The 21,356-nt window shown below is 56.1% G+C and overlaps 2 protein-coding genes across 2 annotated transcripts in view; both read left to right on the top strand.

Annotated features, from left to right (window-relative positions):
• Positions 1–1,666, top strand: part of LOC532773 (pleckstrin homology domain containing, family A member 6) — a 41,215-nt gene extending 39,549 nt beyond the window's left edge. Inside the window, 2 exon segments of the mRNA NM_001075973.1 lie at positions 361–461; positions 659–1,666. Coding sequence (NP_001069441.1) covers positions 361–461; positions 659–760 — 203 coding nt within the window. The 3' untranslated portion in view covers positions 761–1,666.
• Positions 758–21,356, top strand: part of PLEKHA6 (pleckstrin homology domain containing A6) — a 35,048-nt gene continuing 14,449 nt past the window's right edge. The window contains exons 1-13 of the mRNA XM_059875638.1: positions 758–3,720; positions 4,226–4,371; positions 5,826–6,308; positions 8,204–8,720; positions 9,185–9,271; positions 10,247–10,300; positions 14,420–14,500; positions 15,265–15,333; positions 16,530–16,610; positions 16,891–17,040; positions 17,798–17,893; positions 19,386–19,497; positions 20,629–20,768. Coding sequence (XP_059731621.1) covers positions 4,301–4,371; positions 5,826–6,308; positions 8,204–8,720; positions 9,185–9,271; positions 10,247–10,300; positions 14,420–14,500; positions 15,265–15,333; positions 16,530–16,610; positions 16,891–17,040; positions 17,798–17,893; positions 19,386–19,497; positions 20,629–20,768 — 1,941 coding nt within the window. The 5' untranslated portion in view covers positions 758–3,720; positions 4,226–4,300. The remainder of the gene's footprint in view (positions 3,721–4,225; positions 4,372–5,825; positions 6,309–8,203; positions 8,721–9,184; positions 9,272–10,246; positions 10,301–14,419; positions 14,501–15,264; positions 15,334–16,529; positions 16,611–16,890; positions 17,041–17,797; positions 17,894–19,385; positions 19,498–20,628; positions 20,769–21,356) is intronic.

Here is a 21,356-nt window from a genome sequence, read left to right as displayed (position 1 = left end):
CTTGCCTACATAAAAATGGAGGTCATGCAGTACCCTTCACAGGATTGTTGGGCGAGTTAAATCTAAGGCTTTAACTTAGAACACTGCCTGACCTGCTGCAAGTACTCCAAAATGTTGGCTCTTACGTGCTTGTTTGCGGTTCCTAGAAACGTGAGCTCCCCGAGTCTAGCACAGTGTCTGCAGGGCCGCCATGCTCCCCAGCTCTCGTTGTGTGGCTGTGCGATGGCCCCGAGTAGCTGACGGACAGGCGGTGGGGAGCCGGGGTTCTCGGGTGTTTATCACCATAAGGCTGAGGCGCTGCGCTCCCCCGCCCCGCCCCACGGGCACGCACGCGTCTCACCGTCGCTGTTTCCTCGACAGATGAGAAGGAGGAGAGCGTCCTGGGCAGCGTGCCCCTCCTGAGCTTCCGGGTGGCCGCGGTGCAGCCCTCGGACAACATCAGCCGGAAGCACACCTTTAAGGTCAGTGGGCCTTCCTCTCCCAGGCCGGGTGGGGGCTGGAGGCACTTCTCCTCGAGCGCACGGAACGCAGCGGGGTCAGGAGCCGCCGCCTTGAGCAGTTCCGGGCGGTGGTACTGGGGGAGTAGGCAGTGGCCCCAGGACTCAGTCCAGGCTGCTGCAAGGCTCACCCAAGGCTGGCCCCTGGTCTTCGCTCCCAGAGCCGGCCTGTAGAGATGAGCTTCCGTGACACCACAGTCTCCTGGGGGAGAATTCATTCTGTGCTGCGTCCGCGGACCCTCTGCGCAGCGTCCTGGCACTGAGGAAATCCTTCGCCGCAGAGGCAGAAGCTGTGGGCCCATGGGTTTTTAAGATCCGCTCTGGAAAGTCTTCCTCCACACCTTTACGGGAACTAGACCCCCAGGCTACCTTAATTAAAGGGGCTCAGATGTCAGCTCTTCGCTCCTATTCAGTGCCCAGCATGCTCCCACGGCCGCGTAAGGGCCCTCAATTTGTCATTGGGCCTCACTTCCCTTTTTTGCTTTGCCCTTCAACCCTGCTGCCTGCTCCCTGTCCCCTTCACAGCCCTTGTCATGGCCCAGCGCCCTGCTATATTTGTAACCTTGCAAAATGGCTTTTGTAGGCCTGTGTGTTTTAGATTCCATAAACAATGTGCTCTACCTGAAAAAAAAAATCTTTGGAGAAAATTTAGGAAGTGAGTTTCATGGTGGCTCAGATGGTAAAGAATCTGCCTGCAATGAAGATCTAGGTTCAGTCTCTGGGTCACGAAGATGCCCTGGAGAAGAGAATGGCAACCCACTCCAGTATTCTTGCCCGGACAATCCCATGGACAGGAGCCTGGCAGGCTATAGTCCATGGAGTCTCAAGGAGTCAGATATGACTGAGCAACTAACTGGGTGCAAGAGTATAAAGGGCACAGTAATTAAAAGCCACTAACCTCATGGAGACACAATTTGAGGAGTAAGGGCCCAGGGAGACGGGCCCCACCTGCCTGCTCTGAGCAGCGAGCATTGCTGCTCAGAACCCATGGGGGATCCACCTATCAAAGACGCGTCTGCAGCTGTCTCTTCCTGGGCCAGTGTTTTTCCACATTTAAAAATTCATGGCCTGTTTGAAGTGATAAAAAAAATTCCTTGCCTTTTTTGGACTTAATGATGCAAAGATCATAGGTTCTTTTTCATTTTCCAAATATAAAATTATGATATCGACCATGCATTTTCTTCATACAAAGCCCTCTCTCCCCCAGTGGAGAAATACTGTCTAAGACCCTGAAAACCCACAGGTTGCTCGAGGGCAGCGTCAAAGTTCCTGGGGCCCCAGAGGCTCTGGTCACCTGGCTCCAGAGAGGTGGGCAGATACGCAGGTGCTGCTCCGGGGAATAAGGACGGGCTGCTCAGGCACATAATTAGCTCCCAGTCTCCACGGGTCCTGTCTGCAGAATGGATAATCAATAGGAGCCTGGCTCCAGGGCACCAGATTTTAGCTGGGGAAATAGGAACAGGCTGTTTAACCAACAACAAACGGTCCTGCTACACACAGATAAGTACACACACCCACACAGTCAGACAGCCTGTCTCACCCTCCCCTGCAGACCTGTGCACACAGACACGCTCCAGCCCGGAGCCCTGCTGGCGGTCGCCTTAGAGAGACGTCCCTAGTGACTGCCACACCTGCTCCGCAAACCCGGGCCTCCGCGCCCATCAGCCTTCTCCTTTCCTTGAGGAGCGCACTGCCTCTTTAATCCCGACTTGAGGGCTGTGCTCAGTAGCCCACAGAAGGTCCTAATTGTGGTCACTCAGTGGCCTCCCCAGGGAAGGGAGGGGCGAGGAGACAGATGGGAGGCTTGTCCCGCCGCGACACCCTCAGATGGCCAGTAGTGAGGGGCCGTCCTGCCCGTCCTGTGGCTGAATGCCTTGCCGTGCCCTGAGCCGCCCGTGGGGCTCGGTGGGCTCCCCACGGGCGCCACCCCCGTTCTCTGGCCCCTCTCGTGTTTCCAGGCTGGTGCGGCTCCGCGTCAGTCGCCCTGTCTTTTCCCAGGCCCTCTGCTTCACTGTCACAGGCAGTTGTTCCTGTGCCTTGGCTCTCTGCTTGTTTCCCCATGGGCGTGTTTTGTCCTCCAGCTTGACTGCCAGCTCTTCAGGTGTAGGGAGCGTGTCTTTGCCCTCCCTGTGACTGGTGCTCAGGGCAGAGCTCTGCACACACAGGGCGCTCACTGGAAGCGCAGCGGGTGAATTGTCTGCTGCCGCTCCCACCAGCCCAGGGCACACATCCCCACACATCCTCTGCAGGATCCCTGTGTCCTCCACCCCAGGGGCCTTACTCTGGGCCCTGCTGTAGTTTCAACCCCTGGAGACCTCCTTACAGCCTCGGTGGCTTTACAGTCTACAGTGGCTCTACAGTCAGCAGCCCCCTTCCTCTGCCTGCCTGCTGGGCAGCCCGGCGGGACAGTGGGGACTGGCAGGATCCGGAGGAAGGAGCCCCCTCTCTGTGCTGAGAGAAGCAGGATGCTCCTCCACTGGGCAGCGGCTCCTAGGAAGGAAACCCTGTCCCAGGGAAGCTGCTGAGGGTGTGCGGAGCCTGGCTGGGGGAACTCCCGGAGGGTGTGGGCCCAGTGTTGCTGTTTAGGAGAGCCCTGGGGCTCGTCAGAACAGCCCTGCCTTCTCTGCTCCCAAACCCCGGAGACCCAGGATTTGCACCCAAGGGGTCAGGGGCCAATGTGCACTCTGGGATCTCTCGTGATGAGTGGGATGCACAGAGCCAGCTGCTTTTTCTGTGAGATGGTGGCTCTCACCTGGGGAGTGTTCTCAGCTCTCAGACTCAAGCTCGGGAGCGTCTTTTCCTCATGGACATACCCATGGAACAGGTGCCTCCGTTAAGGCCAGAGCCACATGGCAGTGTGTTTGCAGTTGCCGAGCTGGTCAGGAACAGAGCTAGGATTAGCACTGGGCTGCCCTGCCCTCTCCCCTCTGCCGGTCGAGGTTCTCCGGGTCTGAGCTCTCCACCACGGCTCCTGGTGGTGGACTGGGCCTTGCTGGGTGCTGTGGTCCTGGTGGTGACGCTGAGTAGGAGGGGTAGCCCGAGTAGCTCCCCACGTCCCCCTGCTCCTCAACATTCCTGCCACGCCGTCTCCTGTCTCTGCCTCTGGTGTTCGATTGACCTGTTCTCTGCTTCTCCTCCTTCTGGCCACGTGAGGACCCCTCCTCTGGACAGGAGCTCTCTTCGGGGTGCCCGCCTGCCATGCCTGCTTGCGGCCGCCAACTAGGTAGCGTGCTCTGACTGTCTCTGCATGCCCCCGTGTGCCCGTGCTGTCCCTCTGCCTAGGAGGGGGCCAGCTTCCTAGAGGCTGAGCTGGGGCCGGGATGGGCCATGCTTGAGGGTGGGAGGCATCTCTCCCAGGCATGGGGGTGACTGACCTTCACATCAGAGACCGAATTTGGTGGGCGAAGCGGGTGAGGTAATTAATTGTCCCTTCTGCTTGTAACCGCCTCAGGTAGGGCAGGTAAGCCTGCCTGGCTATTACTGGGCTGCCTGGTGGTGTCCCGAGGGCTAGTCACAGGCAGGCAGGCGGAGGCCAGCTGGAGTCCTTGGGACCGCTGTGGCCTGCCTCTTCAGCTTGCCCTGAGCTCCAGATGGAGCCAAGAGCTGCCGGTCGGGGGAGTGATTGGCCTGACCACCCCTCCTGCGGGCTGGGTGTCTTCTCCCCACAGGTGACTGTGTGCTGGGTGGACGAGGCTGGGGCCAGTTCCACGCACTGCCTCTCCCCACAGGCTGAGCACGCCGGGGTCCGCACCTACTTCTTCAGCGCCGAGAGCCCCGAGGAGCAGGAGGCCTGGATCCAGGCCATGGGGGAGGCCGCCCGAGTACAGATTCCCCCAGCCCAGAAGTCGGCGCCGCCCCAGGCTTCGCGTCACAAGTGAGTGTGGGGCTGGAGCAGGGCATGGGCAGTGCCATCAGAGAGAGAGTGGGGTGAAGAGGCCCCCACCCCATGCCATTGCTGAGCCCAGCACATGGGCTTGAACCCCTAGAAAAGGTGAACAAGCTCCTTGCCTTCCAGGAGCGTGCCTGACTAAGTGACTTCAGAGCTGTAGTCTGTTTTCCCTTGGGCATCTCCTCCTCTTCTTTCTGAGCCAGTGGAGGCCAACAGAAAAGCCAGTTCCAGCAGGGCCTGGCCAGGAACCATATAGGGTCATTGGCTCATTTTGTTCAGCACACCACCTTTGTGGGACTCAGGTTCGAAGCCCAGCTCAGCCACTTGCCCACTGTGTGACCTGAGTGTAAGTTACTTAGCCTCTGACCCTCAGAGACAGCCTTTATAATCCTACCTCTGGGTTGTGAGGACAATATGGTGTATGTAAAATGTTTGACGTGCAGCAAGCGCTCAGTGTGTGAGTCACTTTATCCCATCATTACCCGGAGCCTCAGCCCCTGGCTCTGCTTCAACTTTGCATCTGAAGTTAGATTTTAATAGGGACCCAGCAGAAAGAGGTTTTACAGTGTAGACTCCAAGACTTTATGCGTGTCTTAGAATTGTTCACCAAGCAGTGTCTCAGCAAGGATGCTTGACTGTTGAATTAGAGAAGGTATAAAGAGGTCGCTGTCAGGAGAGTCCGTCCTTGCCTCTACCAAGGAGTGAACTTCCAGGGGTTCACTTATTCTTTTCACAAATATTTACTGTAAATACTAACGTGTATAGGCTGCTAGGAAAACAAGGTAGGAAAAGTCTGACAAGCGCAAACCTCATGAAGCTTAGATTCTCAGAGAAAGTCCTGTGAGAAGCTTGTTCTGGAAAGGGGTTTCTGTGCCTGTGAAGTCTGAGGCAGCCACTCTGGCCCCTGGTGTGCCTGCCGCATTTGACCTCACACAGTCCTTACCCACTCTGCCATTGAGGAGCCCAAGGCTCGTGAACATTAAATAACTTTCTCTAGGAGAGAAGGCTTGCCTGTCACAAGCCTCTGTAGCTGGGACATCAGCAGTTTCTATTCTGTGTCGTGTACAGTTGCCACCAAGTGAGGCAGCTGGGTCCTGGACAGACTGCAGAGGAGACCCAGTCTGGGTGGGGTTGGTCTCGGCCATAGCTTGAAGGCTCGACTCCAGGTGGGTCAGCAGAAGGGAGTGGAGGGTGGCCCTTGGGGACGACAAGCAAACACACACAGGTAACCCTGGATTGTGCTTTATAGTTGCCCTGACTGGAGCAGGGAGAGAGAGCGGAAGGTGGGATTTAGGAAGCAGAATGGAATACATTGACTACTGTTTCCATCGCTGCTTTCTTGCCCATTCTTTTCATCCCTTTTCTCCTTCTCACTTTCCTCCACCTGAACTCCACGCCGGGCTGGGGTCACTTACAACACCGCCCTTGGCGTCCCACAGCCATGAGAAGCCAGACTCCGAGAACATCCCACCCGGCAAACACCATCATCAGCTCCCCCACAACAGCGTTCCCAAGCCTGAACCAGAGGCCAAGACTCGCGGTGAGGGTGACGGCCGGGGCTGCGAGAAGGCGGAGCGGAGGCCCGAGAGGCCCGACGCCAAGAGCGAGCCGCTGGTGAAATCCAACGGTGTCCACGCCGGACCGGAACCCGCCTCAGAGCCAGGCAGCCCTTTCCCTGAGGGCCTGAGGGTCCCGGGAGGTGGGGAGCGGCCCGCCCAGCCCAATGGCTGGCAGTATAGCTCCCCTAGCCGGCCAGGGAGCACGGCCTTCCCGCCTCAGGACTCCGAGAGCGGGGGTCACCGGCGGAGCTTCCCGCCACGCACCAACCCTGACAAAATCGCCCAGCGCAAGAGCTCCATGAACCAGCTTCAGCAGTGGGTGAACCTGCGCCGAGGGATACCCCCTCCTGAAGACCTTCGGAGGTGCGGCCTGGGGCGGGTAGGGTGGGGTGCTGTTCCCCCTGGGGCTGGGGTGTGACATGCAGGCAGCCTGCGCTAGATACCTTCCAGAAGCCAGGCTGGATGGGGAAACCAGCCCCATTCCCTGCCTGCCCAAGTCCTTCCTGCCCCATGGTTGCCCCCTACCCCTGATGCTTCCTTCAGAGGAAGCGGGCAGAGCGCCCAATGCCTCGCCCAGGATAGTAAACAGAGGAAAGGCAAGTGAACTGGCTCAGCCGTGTCCGACTCTTTGCAAACCCATGGACTGTAGCCCACCAGGCTCGTCTGTCCATGGGGATTTCCAGGCAAGAGTACAGGAGTGGGTTGCCACTACCTTCTCCAGGGGATCTTCCTGACCCAGGGATTGAACCCAGATCTCCTGCATTGCAGGCAGACTCTTTACCATCTGAGCCACCAGGGAAGCCCCACAGGGCACTGGGTGGACTGAAATGTGGAGGCAGTCACAACGAGGGACCTTTAAAGCTGTTCCAGCTAGACATCCATCCCTGCTTCCCACCCTGTATAACATCCAGTGTTTCCACCAATGCGAGACGCACTAACCGCCAAGGCAACTCGCTTTGTGTTTGAATGGCTCTAACTGTTTGAAAGCCATTATTTATAAACACTTTTTGAAAAAGAAAGATGTTGCCACTCATTGGCCCTAGTTCTACCCTCTAGACAAGTTTACTTCTATTCAGTTCAGTTCAGTTGCTCAGTCGTGTCCGACTCTTTGCCACCCCGTGAATCACAGCACGCCAGGCCTCCCTGTCCATCACCAACTCCTGGAGTTCACCCAGACTCACGTGCATCGAGTCGGTGATGCCATCCAGCCATCTCATCCTCTGTCGTCCCCTTCTCCTCCTGCCCCCAATCCCTCCCAGCATCAGGGTCTTTTCCAATGAGTCACCTCTTCACATGAGGTGGCCAAAGTATTGGAGTTTCAGCCTCAGCATCAGTCCTTCCAATGAACACCCAGGACTGATCTCCTTTAGGATGGACTGGTTGGATCTCCTTGCAGTCCAAGGGACTTGCAAGAGTCTTCTCCAGCACCACAGTTCAAAAGCATCAATTACTTCTATTACTATCTATTACTAGATAATAGTGACTGGCTTTCATTTGAGGACATTTATTGGATATCTGATATTTGAATTTTTTGGATATTTGACATTTTGGATAGAAGACATTTATTTTTCTTTTGGATGTCTTTACATGTCTTTTGGATAGAAGACATTTATTGGATATTAGATATTTGGATATTTGAAGACCTTTATTGGACCTGAGTATGTTCATCAGGCAGGTGGGGTTACCGCTCCTTCCCTGGGGCTCTGGGCAGCTCCAGGGCTGCAGGTAACAGTTCACTGTGGTGATCTGCCCTGCCCTGGGGAGAGCTCCTCGCTTGGGTTGAGTCCCAGGACCCGACTGGCTGAGTCTTTGACGGGACCTGAAATCAGGGAAGGCGCCTCTGTGTGTCCTCTTTTGCCCATCTCCAGGGGCCTGGTGCACTCCACTTCTTTCTGCTCGCAGCCTCTCTGGAAAGGATCTGAGAAATTGGTTCCTGCTGAGATGGAGATGGCTGAAGGGCTTAAAGTTTCTCCCTAGTGTATTTCATTTTAAAGAGAGAAGGATGGAAGCTCTGAATAGTGAAATTTCTGGCCTCAGGGAGCTGGTTGAGGGAGGGAGTTTGAGGACTGGTCCTTCTTGCACCTCTGGAAACAAGCCTCTGTGCGTGGGCAGTGCAGGCAAGGTCAGCCTAGGGCACGTCCACATAGTCAGAACCCGCCTAGGCTGGAGGACAGGGAGGGGCGGCTGGGGCACGGGCAGGTGGCTGGGAACATGCCCGTCTTGTCTGGCTTCCTTACAGAGTCCTCTCTCTCTCTCAGTCCTTCTAGGTTCTACCCTGTGTCCCGTAGGGTCCCTGAGTATTACAGCCCCTACTCCTCCCAGTTCCCTGATGATTACCAGTACTACCCGCCAGGGGTGCGGCCGGACAGCATCTGCTCGATGCCGGCCTACGACCGGGTCAGCCCGCCCTGGGCCCTGGAGGATAAGCGGCACTCCTTCCGGAACGGAGGCGGCCCTGCCTTCCAGCTGCGCGAGTGGAAGGAGCCTGCTGGCCTTGGGCGGCCGGATGGCACCGTCTGGATCCCCAGCCCCTCCCGGCAGCCCGTCTACTACGACGAGCTGGATGCCGCCTCCGGCTCCCTGCGCCGCCTGTCCCTGCAGCCCCGCTCCCACTCCGTGCCCCGCTCGCCTGGCCAGGGCTCCTACAGCCGCAGCCGCGTGTACTCCCCCGCCCGCTCACCCAGGGCCCATTTTGAGCGGCTGCCGCCTCGCAGCGAGGACATCTACGCTGACCCTGCCGCCTACGTGATGAGGCGATCCATCAGCTCCCCCAAGGTGAGCCCCCCGCCTTCCCCGCCTTCCTCAGCCCCTGAGGTCCCCCGGAAGCCTGAGGCCGTCGGTCGAGAAGACATGGAGAGGCGGGGGCGTGTGGGGCCTTTGGGTCCCTCGGCTGGCTCCACAAGACCAAAGGTGCCTCCTGGGGCGGGGCCGCTAGCCCCGCGGTCCTGTCCATGGAGGAGTCGCTTTGCCTCTGCGCAGGAACTTTGCTCTCTGTGCCCCTCCCCAGGCTGTGCCAGGAGCCCTGATGCTGTATAAGAGGGCAGAGAGGCTCTGTTTGCTTCAGACCTCGAGGACCTGGACAGATCATTGCAATCATATTGCAGTGGGTAAATGCTGTCCATGTTAGTTTGAAATCTGCTCCAGGACAGGATACAGCATCCCTGACCTTGAGCTGCAGTTGGTGGGGAAGCTTATGTCCCAGCTGAAGCCTCACCTCTCCAATCCCCTTTCTCTTCCAGTATGATTACCTGGGAGACAGGCGGCCAGTCCCTGCAGGACTGTTCCCCTACAACTGCCCACCATCCCCCACGGTCCACGATAAGATGGTATGTCCTCTCCCCCGACTCCGCTTCCCCTCAGGCCCCCTCCTCCCAGGGGAGGACGGATGCTCTGTGCCCGGTGCCTGGACCGTCTGGTCTTTGGCAGCCTCTGGATACCTCCTCCCTGCAGCCTGGACTCTAACGTCAATACTGAGTGCGGTGCTAATTACCCCTTCTCTGCAGTGACACGGGGCAGAGGAGCAGGGACAAACCCTGGAAACGTGAGATGTCCCCGTCCTCTGCATCTCAGGACAGCCCCTGTCCGGTATGCAGAGGGGACTGGCTTAGGCTGCGGGCTGGGAAGAAAACTTAGGCTCGCGCTCCCCAAACAGGCGTGGCTGTCTAGGTTTCTTCCCCCTAAGTATACTTTCCTCGAGCTTGCCCTCTCCTGGAATGTTACTTCGGGGGAAAGAGACGAGAGGTGGGATTGAGGAAGAGTCCGTATTGTGTCTTCTCGTATCTTCTCTCACCTTTCCACTCGTGTCTCTTCCTGGAATTTGTTCTCCTGAGAATTCCGTCTCCCCTGGAGAACTTGATACAGATATTCCACTTGGAGAGCTGGGAGAGCCTCTGGAAGCAACAGGCAGAGTCCTTGTCCCCAAGGGCCTGTGATTGACCTCCCTCAACGAGTCTCCTCTGCGTGTGTCCAAACTCTGTAGTCTTGACACAGAGCAAATGCACCCACCCAGAAACAGTGGATTTCCCCAGAAAACGCAGAGCTGACAGAAAGTGCTGCCTGAGTGGCTTCCTGGTTCCTCCATCTCCCAGGCGAGGGCCAGGCTGACCGGGAGCCATGGCACCGGGAGCCACGGCGTGTGCCCCTCCTCTGCCCCTCTCCCTTCCCTAGACCCCTCAGGGCCAGGGCGGCCCCTCTTTGTCACTGCCCAGCTAACTCTTAACTGCTTTGCTTCCTTTTTTTATTGTCTTCTTTTGTTGTGTTCCTGTTGTTTGTGTTGCTGTTGGGCCTCGGGCTCCGGGTAGGATGAACTTTTAGACCTTCAGTTGCAAAGAAACCTAGAGTATTTGGATCAGCAGGTAGGCAGAGCTGGTGCCCCTCGCCACCCCCTGCCCTTCCATCACGTCCGCCTGTTCCTCCTCGCCTCCTCATCTTCCATCCATTCAACAGCCTTTGTTGGCACTACCAGGGCACAACAAAGCGGCTTATATTTTGGTTCACAGCTTCACACCCCTTCTCTGCAAAGCCCTTTAGGACAGCTGGGAGTTTCCTGGGGAAAGGAGAACAGTAAATCACCACATGAATAATTAATGTAGCCATCTATTTGTTCGGCCCAGATGGAAATGCCCCCAGGGAGCAGGCAACAATTTGCATTTTTGCTGGAGAGAGTTGCAGAGATAGGGAGGAGCTCTAAAATGGGAGTTTTGGCTAAAGCTGAACTAAATCCTAAAGCTAAGGATATAGTTCAGCTTGAATCTGGGAAATTAGCCTATCCTATTCCACAATTCCAGGTTGTGGTTAAATTCCATAATTTGTAAATGAAGGACCATAGACCTGCCCTGATTTTTTAGTTTATGTTAATTCAGTATATTTGTTAGTTCCTCTGCAAAGTTTTTTTGTATACACAGCTTATGTTTTCCTGAGAATTCAGTGCCATAGACAGAGGGAATATTAACCAACCCAGTGTTACAGATGAGCATCCTGAAGAGGCAGTGCGTGTCCCTGTGTGATGGAAGGAATCCACTACCTGGGCTCTCGCCTTTGGCTGCCGTGCCTTTTGAGGCTAATGAGGCTGTGATACTGGGTTTAGATAGGTCAGGGGTCAATATGCTGGGCATTTATATGAGGACGTACTCATGTTCAGATCTGTACCCCCAAATCATGGGGATCTGAATGTGCGCCAGGCCCAGGTGGAGGTAGCCTAGGGTGGTGGAAAGAATAATGACAGCAATAATAACAATGGCAGACTTACCATAATTGGATGCTTCCTCTGTGCCCCAAAGTGTTTTAAGCACTTTACAGATCCTAACTCATTTAATCTTTATAACAACCCTGCAAGGTGGGTGTTGTTATTATCCCCATTTTGTACAGGATACGATGAAACTAAGGACTTCCCTGGTGGCTCAGCAGTAAAGAATCCACCTGCCAATGCAGGAGATGCAGGTTTGATCCCTGAGTCAGGAGGATCTCCTGGAAAAGGATGTGGCAACCCACTCCAGTATTCTTGCCTGGGAAGTCCTATAGACAGAGGAGCCTGGTGGGCTACAGTCCATGGGGTCACAAAAGAGTCGGACACAGCTTGGCAACTAAAAACAATAATGGTGAAAAATAATGGTGAAACAATAATGGTGAAAAGCCCAAAGAGATCAAATAACATGCCAAGGACACGCAGCCAATGAACAACAGAGGTTGGCTATGACTCTGAGCTTTTGACTCAGTTTACAGCTGAGGAAACATCTAACGTGAAGAAGTTGGGGTCAAACCTCATCAGATTAATTCTGTGCTCGTAACGTTGTGGAGAGGATCACAAACATGGTATCAGAGGATGGGGCTGTAACTGCTGGTGGTTCTAGTCACAAGCCATGTGACTTTCATCTCCTAGGATCATGGTGTCTCAGTGAGCTCAGCCTCGTGGGAGAACCTGGGCACTGGGAAACACAATACACACACTTTAATCAGCGATGGCTCCCAGTCCCCAAGAACATGGCATTTTAGTCCCAGAAGGCACTGTGCACATTCTAGGCTGTGTGCGGGTGAGTCTCAGGATGCCCGCCAGAGCTCAGGGCTGGGAAACACTGGCAGGAAGCGGGGTCTGCAGGGCTGTGGGCTGGTGAGTGGCAGGGCTCCCGGTCGGGCCTTCCTCCCTGCAGCCCATCCACGTGGCTGGCTGTCCCATTCAGGTGTCAGGTGTCAGGACCCCTTCCTGGGGGCTTCTGCCCTCACAGGAGGGCTGGGGGCTTCAGGAATAACGTTTCAGAGGAGCTCTTCCTAGATAGAGGATAATATTCTTAAAAGACAGTTTTGTATGACGAGAAGAGTCCGGAATATAGTCAGACACTACACTCGAGTTCCAACTGTGCTGTTTACAAGGACTTTCCTTAAACCTTGGAAATGTCACTTGGTCTCTCTGGGTCTTTGTTTTCTCAGTCATGAGATGGACTTTGTAGGACCTGCCCTTTGTACCTCAGAGTTTTTGGGAGAGCCAGGTCAGAAGGCGTATGAGAGCCCTCTGGCAGACACTGATGTGGGTAGTGATTGCTAATATGATCACTTTTTTTGTTTTCTTCCAAAACTCAAAAATATTAACTTGACCACCCTTGACCCCAGTGCTACGTATTAGTATAAGGTCCTGGGTTAGGCGCTTTCTCACCAGATTTCTCTAACGTTTTGGAGGGACAGAAGGTGGCACACAGGAACTCCCCTAGAGGCAAGGTCCACACGGGCTAAACCGTCCTGGGGGGCACAGCACGGCGGGGGTGGTCAGGGCGAGACTGCTGCCGCTTCCTTTATTGTTTTAGATCCCTGGTTGGGGCAGGAGTGAGACCCGTGCGGGACCAGCAAGAGCCTGGGCCTCGCTTGCCCTCTCAGAGCCTGAGGTGCTGGTGGACATGCCTTGTCCTGTACGCATCCGCGTGTCCCCCACACACGGGACACGGGCCCGACGCACAGGCAGCAAACGTAAACACACACACGCCACATGCAGTCACACGCATACCACGCGGGCACACCCTGTACACAGCACACACACGCCACATGCAGTCACACGCATGCCACGTGGGCACACCCTGTACACAGCACACACACGCCACATGCAGTCACACGCATGCCACGCGGGCACACCCTGTACACAGCACACACACGCTCACACACGTGCACAGGCTCTAAGAAGATAGGAATTGAGCTTAGACACTACAGAAAATGTGGTCGATGTCCTATTGACTTTTAACCATTTAACAAATACTCAATCTCATATTAGAGTTGTTCTTTTAGAAGCCTTTTAAATCACACTTTATGTTATAGGAAAAAAACTCCCAAGCAGGCTAAAAAAGTAGAAAAACCAGATCCTAGGAAAGCCCTTTAACATGCGCTAGAGCCTGTGAATGGAGCAGGAAGGGCGCCCCTTGCCCTGCCTGCAGAGTAGAGAAGAAAGGCTGCATTTGGGCAGCCACCCAAAGCAGGCAGGAGGGAAATAGTGTGGGTCCAACACAGACTGGGAAGACAAGGGTACAAAATGTGGTAAAAAATCTTCTAACCCCAGAAGATCTGCCCTAAGGTGGCGCTGCCCCTCCCCTTACTCACTTCCCTCCCCTGGAAGTGTTTTCTGCACACGCCCGCTGTGTCCCGCCACCTTCCCCCGCAGATCAGCCGAGTTACAGGGACATAGCCAGGGACACCCCCCATGTGTCTACACTCGACGCTGCCACCCTGGAGCTGGGGGAGATGCCGGCCTTCCCGGTTGGTTTGCTTGGCCAGTGCTCCCTCCACCCTCTCATTCTCCCTCAGCCTTCCTCCCGCTCTTTCTCTTTCATTTGGCAAGCAGTCTTCCCCCTCCATGTTCCTGAAGATCTCTGAAGCATAAAGAGTGCATGTTGGGAGTGCGGTGTCCCAGTCTGGTGTCTCTCTAACATGGCTTGCTTGCTTTGACCTCCTTATTTGCTCCCTGGCATCATCCCAGGTCAGCATGGATGCTATCAGCCCAGCTCTGGAAACAGAATTTTACAGTCCTCTCTACTCTAGAGCAGAGGTGGGCAGGACTCGGGGAGAGAGGCCTGTGCCTAACCGACGTGAAGGCCCATCCAAAGAGCAGGTCGCATTTTCTTTAAAGTTGTTTCACTTAGTTCCCGTCTGGGGAGATTGGCCGTTCCCACTGCCTGTGTGGTCCTTGACCAAACCAGAGTGAGAAACGAGGGCTGGGCCGGGGGGTGAGGCCCGCAACGCAGGCGCCTGAGCAGGTGTCCCTGGGCCCGGGCCAGGCCACGTGACCTCCCGCCTCCCTGCCATGGCCTTTCCTCATGGGCAGCTTTGCTGCTGGTCCTGAACCAGAGTTCACAGCGGGTGAGTGACGGGCGAGAGCAGAGAGGGTGCTAGAGGCCCCAGGAGGAGGATCCGCCCTCCGCTGTCTCCTGGAGCCCAGGCAGGCATGGGGAAGACCCCCGCGTGGACTGCATCTGAGCCGCCCGTTCCTCCCTCTGCCACAGATGAGTGAGAGCGAGGCTCTGATCAGTGTGGTGAACCGCATGGTGGAGAGCTCCTCCCCCAGCGCCCAGCTCTTCATGCAAGTAAGGCCTCTGCCTGGCAGCACGCTCCCGTCAGCATCATTCCCGCCTCCCGTGCATGGTCGAGCCGCTCCTCTGCCAGGCCTTACCCCTGGGCTCAGCCCGGCCTTCCTCCTTTCATTCCTGGGGTCGCCTCCATTCTTCATGTTCGTGGGTAAACCGGGCTCATTCCCCAAACCATCAGCATAGCCAGCCCTGACATCTCATGCCATGCCAGTGATCACAGAGTGTCCAGGACTTCTTCCTCGCGTTTGGTGTCTGCTTACCAGTGGCTGGGGTGGGGAGCATGGGGCGTGGTGTGCAGCCGTCCAGGGACACTTGTGCAGGGTGGCTGCGTTCGCTGCATGTGTCACCAGTGGAAGGCGCGCTTGCCGGACCGAGAGGCGCCTCCGGCTTAGGCCCAGTCCCTGGGACTGGCACGTCGTCTACTAGGGCAGTCGTTTTCAGACGCTTCCGATGCTCCTTCCTTCTCCCAGGTCTTATCCTCAAAACCAGCCGAGACTTAACTGTTGTTCCCACGGTTGTTACGCGTGAGCCATTTGGGAGCTACCCGGCGCTGGAGCCCCTCCAGATCCGCTGGGACGGGCTTCGGCCGGGCCGTCCCCTGCTCTCCAGCGGGCAGAGCGCCGGCTCAGCTCGGGTTCTGGAGTGGGTGCTGTCTGAGCTGGAAGGCTGTGGTCGGTGGCAGGAACAAGGCGGGGCCGTCAGCTCTCCCGTGCCCGCACGCCCTGCCCTCTGCCGCGGTAACCGATCTCCTGTTCCTGCAGGTCCCTCCGTACCCAGAAGTGTTCCAGGACAGCCTCCACACCTACAAGCTGAACGAGCAAGACACAGACGTAAGAGCAGCTCACTGCTCCTTCTGCCCCTCTGGCCCCACCGCTGCCCCCTCATTCTAGCTCTCCCCGTGGGGGCTTTTCCTGTGCCCCCTCTCGTCCCCTGTGGCCCCTCACAAATCTGGTCCCTGTCCCATCTCCCTGCAGACAGTGCTCTCTGCCCGAGCCCCCTCAGCCCCTTCTCATCCTCACTGCTCACCCTACCTGGCATCGTGGCTGTGTGTTTCTCCACTGAGTGCGAGGCCCTCTTGTCTATAGCAGTGGCCCATGCTTATTTCAGGCACGCAGACTTTAGTAGGAAGTAGCCCCAGGTGCCTGGAAGGAAGACTGTGGCCCGGTCCCTCCTCAGGGAGCTTCTGGGCAACAGGAGGCTCGGGTCTCAGCAGACCTGTCCCAGGGCCTGCAGGAGGGCAGGGCTGGGCGCCATGCTAGCTTGTGGGCCCGGGACACGAGCAGGTGGTATATGAGCCAATCTTGAAGTAAAGGACCCAGGGGACAAGATTCTTGGTCCATAGAAGGGAGCCAAGGGGGTGTTTGAGGAGTGGCGTGAATACAGGTGTGGACACAGGAAAGTACATGTCTCCCCAGGAAACAAGTTGGGCCTCACCTGCCTCTTCCCACTGGCCTTGTGTGGGTGGTGGATCTGCCCAGCAGGCAGGGCACAGGTTCCGTGCAGGCCAGGACCCGACCTCAGAGGGACCCCAGCGTCAGCCGTCCTGAGACTCTGGAAGGAGGAGGGGAGGTCAGGGTCCCGTGGGCCTCAGGACCAGTGTACATTGTTCACTGGTTTTACTAAGACTTGTTCGGAAACCGGCGTACCCCTCCGATCCATACATACCTGGAGGCCTGAGAGGCGAGGCCGTGTTATCGCCTCAGCCCCTTGTGAACTGGCACCCCCAAGAGGAGGGGCGAGCAGGAACTCAACATTTAGCTCTCGGCCCTCTCCCTGCTCAAGCTGACTCGCTTCCTCAGAATAAGTCCATCTCCTCCCCCAACGGGTCTTTGGGGAGTGCCCCAAGGTGAAGACAACTTCCTGTTTGCAGGAGCCTCCAAGGTTAGGGTGAAGGTCCAGGCTTCCTGGGCAGGGGAAAGGAGGTGGTATCCAGAGGCCCAGTCCTGCTTATCCAGTTCCCAGGTCCCTGTCAGGCCATGCCCTTGACTTCCTTCTCTCTCCCTCCCTTCCCCCTTGGGGACCCTAGAAGCTGCTGGGCAAGTTGTGTGAGCAGAACAAGGCGGTGCGGGAGCAGGAGCGGCTGGTGCAGCAGCTGCGAGCTGAGAAGGTGAGAGCCGTGGGGTTGTCCTTAGCGGGCACACAGGGGCTGGCCCAGAGAAGGGGTAGGTGGCTCCTCCATCCTAACTCAGCTGCTGAAGCTTTGTCCCTCCCCAAACCTCTGTCCTGCCCTTACTCAGCCCTGCTGAAGCTCCTCTGGGGATCTTGGCCAGTGTGAGGAACCTCCCCTAAGCTGCCTGGCTGAACCCCTGTGGCTCTAGCCTTTGCTGCCGAAAGCCCCAGCGAGGAGTTAACAGGGCTCCTCATAGCATTCCCCTGCCTTTCTTCAGGAAAGTCTGGAAAGTGCCTTGATGGGGACCCACCAGGAACTGGAGATGTTTGGAAGCCAGCCCGCCTACCCAGAGAAACTGCTGCATAAAAAGGAGTCGCTGCAGAACCAGCTCATCAACATCCGGGTGGAGCTGTCTCAGGCAACCACGGTGATCCTGTGCTCCTCCCTGCTCAGAGAGCCACCCCTCCCAGCCTGGGCTCCCCTAGTCCCCACTCTCCCCGAGGGCAAGAGCAAGCTGTCTGGGAGGGATGTAAACAAAGCCCTTAATGCTGCCTTGCAAAACGGCAGCAAGCCGCCTCATCCCATCGAGTCTCCACCAGGGAGCTTGGCTTCTTTCCCACGAGCCACATCTGCGCCAGGATTTGTTCACGACAAAGTGAAGTTGAGGGCCACTTACTTCCTCGGCTGCTTTAACAGCTTTGCTGCACACCCTTTCTCTCCACTCTCTGGAGAACCAAGACATTGGCAACATGCCACCCTGGCTACTTCCTAGTAGGCACCGGGCGGGCCCTCCAATGCAGACAGCAGCAGCAAAAGCCCTGGAAAACTGAAGCCCAAAGGGAGGAAGGTGTCTAGCCTCCGGAGGGTGGACTCCTCTGGCTCTCCTTTAGTCTCTGTCACCCACCCTGGGGACAGCACAGGGGCATAGGAGTGAGATCAGCCCCTTTCAGCCTGTCTGGAGAAGATCCTGTTTTCTTCCTATTTGGGCGTACGATAGGCTAAGCAGTTTGCACCTCCTCTAAGGCCAGGGTTTGGCTGTCATCAGACTATCTCAGCCCTGTGCCTTCTCCCATCCCTCCGTGTCCTCCTCCCCAACCTGCCAGACCCCAGGTGCCCCGGCCCGAGGCAGGACGAGGAGGGGCGGTTTGGCACTTGCGGCTTCTCAGTGAGCCCTCCCCTTGCAGGCCCTGGCGAACAGCACCATGGAATATGAGAGCCTGGAGGCAGAAGTCTCTGCCCTGCACGACGAGCTCTGGGAGCAGCTCAGCTTGGACCTCCAGGTGAAGGGGCTTCCAGGCAGGCAGGGCCCCTGTCCTTTGGTCCACAGTATCTTCCTTTCATGCTTTGGAGAGTTCAGAGACTTAAAACCGGGAGGTTGTCCTGGAATGAAAGACAAGGTTCAGTTCAGTTCAGTCACTCAGGAATGTCCGACTCTTTGCGACCCCATGGACTACAGCACACTAGGCCTCCCAGTCCATCTCCAACTCTTGGAGTTTACTCAGACTTATGTCCATCGAGTCGGTGATGCCGTCCAACCATCTCATCCTCTGTTGTCTCCTTCTCCTCCTGCCCTCAATCTTTCCCAGCATCGGGATCTTTTCAAATGAGTCAGTTCTGTGCATCAGGTGGCCAAAGTATTGGAGTTCAGGGTGTGTTAAAACAGACTCTCAGTTTCAGGGTGAAGATAATGTGGGAACATTCTTTAGTTCTGTCAAATCTTGGGGGACAAAGAGAAGTTGAAGCGTGGGAGACTTTAACAGACATGCAGATATAAACAATGGCGAGTTTTTAGACGGGAAAGAGGCCTTCCTTTCTGGCATGGGTCAGGAATGCCTGCTTGGAGGCAGGAGGATGGACACTGGGGGCATTTTCTTTTCCGCCCTCTGTCTTCTCTCTCCCCAGGCTCCACTCCTTTGGCTCACTTTGTAAGCCCTGTCTCTCTGAGGCAGTTAACACCCTGCTTTCCCCTTTCTTCTTCCTGGTAACAAAGCTTACCACCCAACCTTGCAGCTGTCTAGGTGGGTGAGGTGAGGGCCAGAGGCCCCACGCGCCACCATGTCCTGTGGGCAAGGCCTCAGTTCGACATGCACATTTTGGGAGATGGGAGAGCATCATGGTCAAGGTGCCGGCTCTTGAGACAAGTAGACCCAGATTCAGATGGTGGCCACGCTGCTTACTGACGGACGGTCTTGGGCGTGAGCCTCTCCACCTCTGAAGTGCGGACAACTGCTGTCCTTGCCTCAGAGAGGTGCTGTGCAGCCGCAGTGAGTCCGTGTGTGCAAAGCACTCAGCGCAGCCCCTGGTAGGGGTTGGGGGGCACAGGGAATGCTAAATCAAGGGAGCTATTGTTTTTCAAGGAGTGGACACTGTAACTGAGGAGAATTCATGGCAATTAGGCAGAAGTTGGATGCGGGCATTACAGAAGGGCTATTTGGCTGTGAAACAAGACAGTAAAGCTGAAGCTCTCGCCCCGGGAAAACAGGCCACCACCAAGTGTCCACCTAAGGGGCGGTCACTCCAAGACCATCCTGAGCGCCCCTGGGTGGGGCGGGATCAGAGGGACAGGTCCTCGCTCTTGGTTTACTGAAGAGGGCTCTTTGCTGTGATAACAGAGCCCTCTTCTCCCGCAGTTCTGGACGCTGAAGAGACAGAGGCTGCCCGTGAAGAAGGCGTGTGCTGGAGGGATGTGTGTGCGAGCGTGAGCGCGGGAATGCTCCTGCCAGGACGCTCCTTGGTAGCAACTTCCTTTGACCTGCTTTCTGGCCGTTTCAGAATGAGGTGCTCAACCGGCAAATCCAGAAGGAGATCTGGAGGATCCAGGATGTAATGGAGGGGCTGAGGAAGAATAACCCGTCCCGGGGCACAGACACAGCCAAGCACAGAGGTAGGTGCTCTTTCCAGCAGCCTCCTGGGCTCCTGGCCTCAGCAGAAAAAGCGTGTCTCTGGTCTCCATCCCGCAGCTGCCAACTTGTACCTCTGCAGGCCCTCACACCATGCTCAGAGCCAGTCTGGGCCTTCTCAGGGCTCCAGAAACGTCCCCCACCCAGAACAGACCAGATACACCAAAGAGGCTGTTGCCTTGATCCTCTTGATTCCTCCCTGGAATAGGTCAAAGAGCACAGCGCTTTCCTGGCCCTCAGTTCAGTTCAGTCACTCAGTTGTGTCTGACTCTTTGCAACCCCATGAACTGCAACATGCCAGGCCTCCCTGTCTATCACCAACTCCCGGAGTTTACCCAAACTCATGTCTACTGAGTTGGTGATGCCATCCAACCATCTCATCCTCTGTTGTCCCCTTCTCTTCCTGCCTTCAATCTTTCCCAGCATCAGGGTCTTTTCAAATGAGTCAGCTCTTCACATCAGATGGCCAAAGTACTGGAGCTTCAGCTTCAACATCAGTCTTTCTAATGAACACCCAGGATTGATCTCCTTTAGGATGGACTGGTTGGATCTCCTTGCAGTCCAAGGGACTCCCAAGAGTCTTCTCCAACACCACAGTTCAAAAGCATCAATTCTTCTGAGCTCAGCTTTCTTTATAGTCCAACTCTCACATCCATACATGACCACTGGAAAAACCATAGCCTTGACTAGACAGACCTTCGACAAAGTAATGTCTCTGCTTTTGAATATGCTATCTAGGTTGGTCATAACTTTCCTTCCAAGGAGTTAAGTGCCTTTTAATTTTATGGCTGTAGTCACCATCTGCAGTGATTTTGGAGCCATGGGCTAACTGGTGATCTGAGACCACTAGCTTAGTGTCTTCCTTCCTTCAGCCCAGGGACTTTGGTCTGGCTCTCTGTGACCCTTGGAGGCAGTGGTGTTATTTCCATCCATTATCTTTTCCTGCCCAGCTTGCCTCTCGACAGCCAGCCTGTGACCCAGCCCCAGTCCCTTCAGCAGGCCAGGTGGCCCTGACACCCTAAACCACCCCCTGCCTTCCCACCACAGAGCCCGGCTACACTCCAGGCCACACCCCTGCCCCTGTCCTCACCTCTCTCCTCTTCTGCTTCCCCAAGGAGGACTTGGCCCCTCGGGCACCTACAGCTCCAACAGCCCCGCCAGCCCTCTGAGCTCTGCCAGCCTCACCAGCCCACTGAGCCCCTTCTCCCTGGTGTCTGGCTCTCAGGGGTCCCCCACCAAGCCTGGCTTCAGTGAGGTAAGCTGAGGTCGTGGGTAAGGTGGGCCGGGGAGGGAGGACCCAGTCCTCATTTGCTTGAAACTGTACAAATTCTGTGCTCATCTCCTCCCCAGAGGCCCCTAGTGCTCTGTCTCTCTCACTAAGATGGTCATTCTCACACCCAGTTTGTGAACTTCACTCCAGATTTCTCCTTTGCCTGTTCTTATCTCTAGCTGTCATTTTTAGTTGCCGTTTAGGGCAGTCTTCCTGAGCTCCATGATGGTTAGCAAAGATACCAAACACTTAATAGAAATTTAAATCTGGGATTGTTTCAGGGACAGGAGAGCTGAGAGTCAGTGTGGGAAGCATTTTCTGAGTCAGTAAACCAGCAAGTCTTTTCTGAGACTGGGCAAGGGATGGTGTGAGGCCCTCTCAAGAAAGATGCCTGCGGGGCTTTACCCCATTCACAGTGAACAGCCCTCCTCTGGAACGTGGTGGCGTGTGTCTCAGTATTGAGCCACACGGTTCAGACTGCAGAAGCGCCAGTGTTCCAAAGAGAAGGTGGAATCTAAGCTGGGCCATGAAGCATTGGGGCAGGTAGAAGGACAGGCGGAAGGCATTAGTCAG

This window comes from Bos taurus, chromosome 16, assembly GCF_002263795.3.
Source record: "Bos taurus isolate L1 Dominette 01449 registration number 42190680 breed Hereford chromosome 16, ARS-UCD2.0, whole genome shotgun sequence".
Classification (NCBI taxonomy): domain Eukaryota; kingdom Metazoa; phylum Chordata; class Mammalia; order Artiodactyla; family Bovidae; genus Bos; species Bos taurus.
The sequence above is the reverse complement of the archived record's forward strand: the minus strand, read 5'-3'. Positions and strand labels throughout refer to the sequence as shown.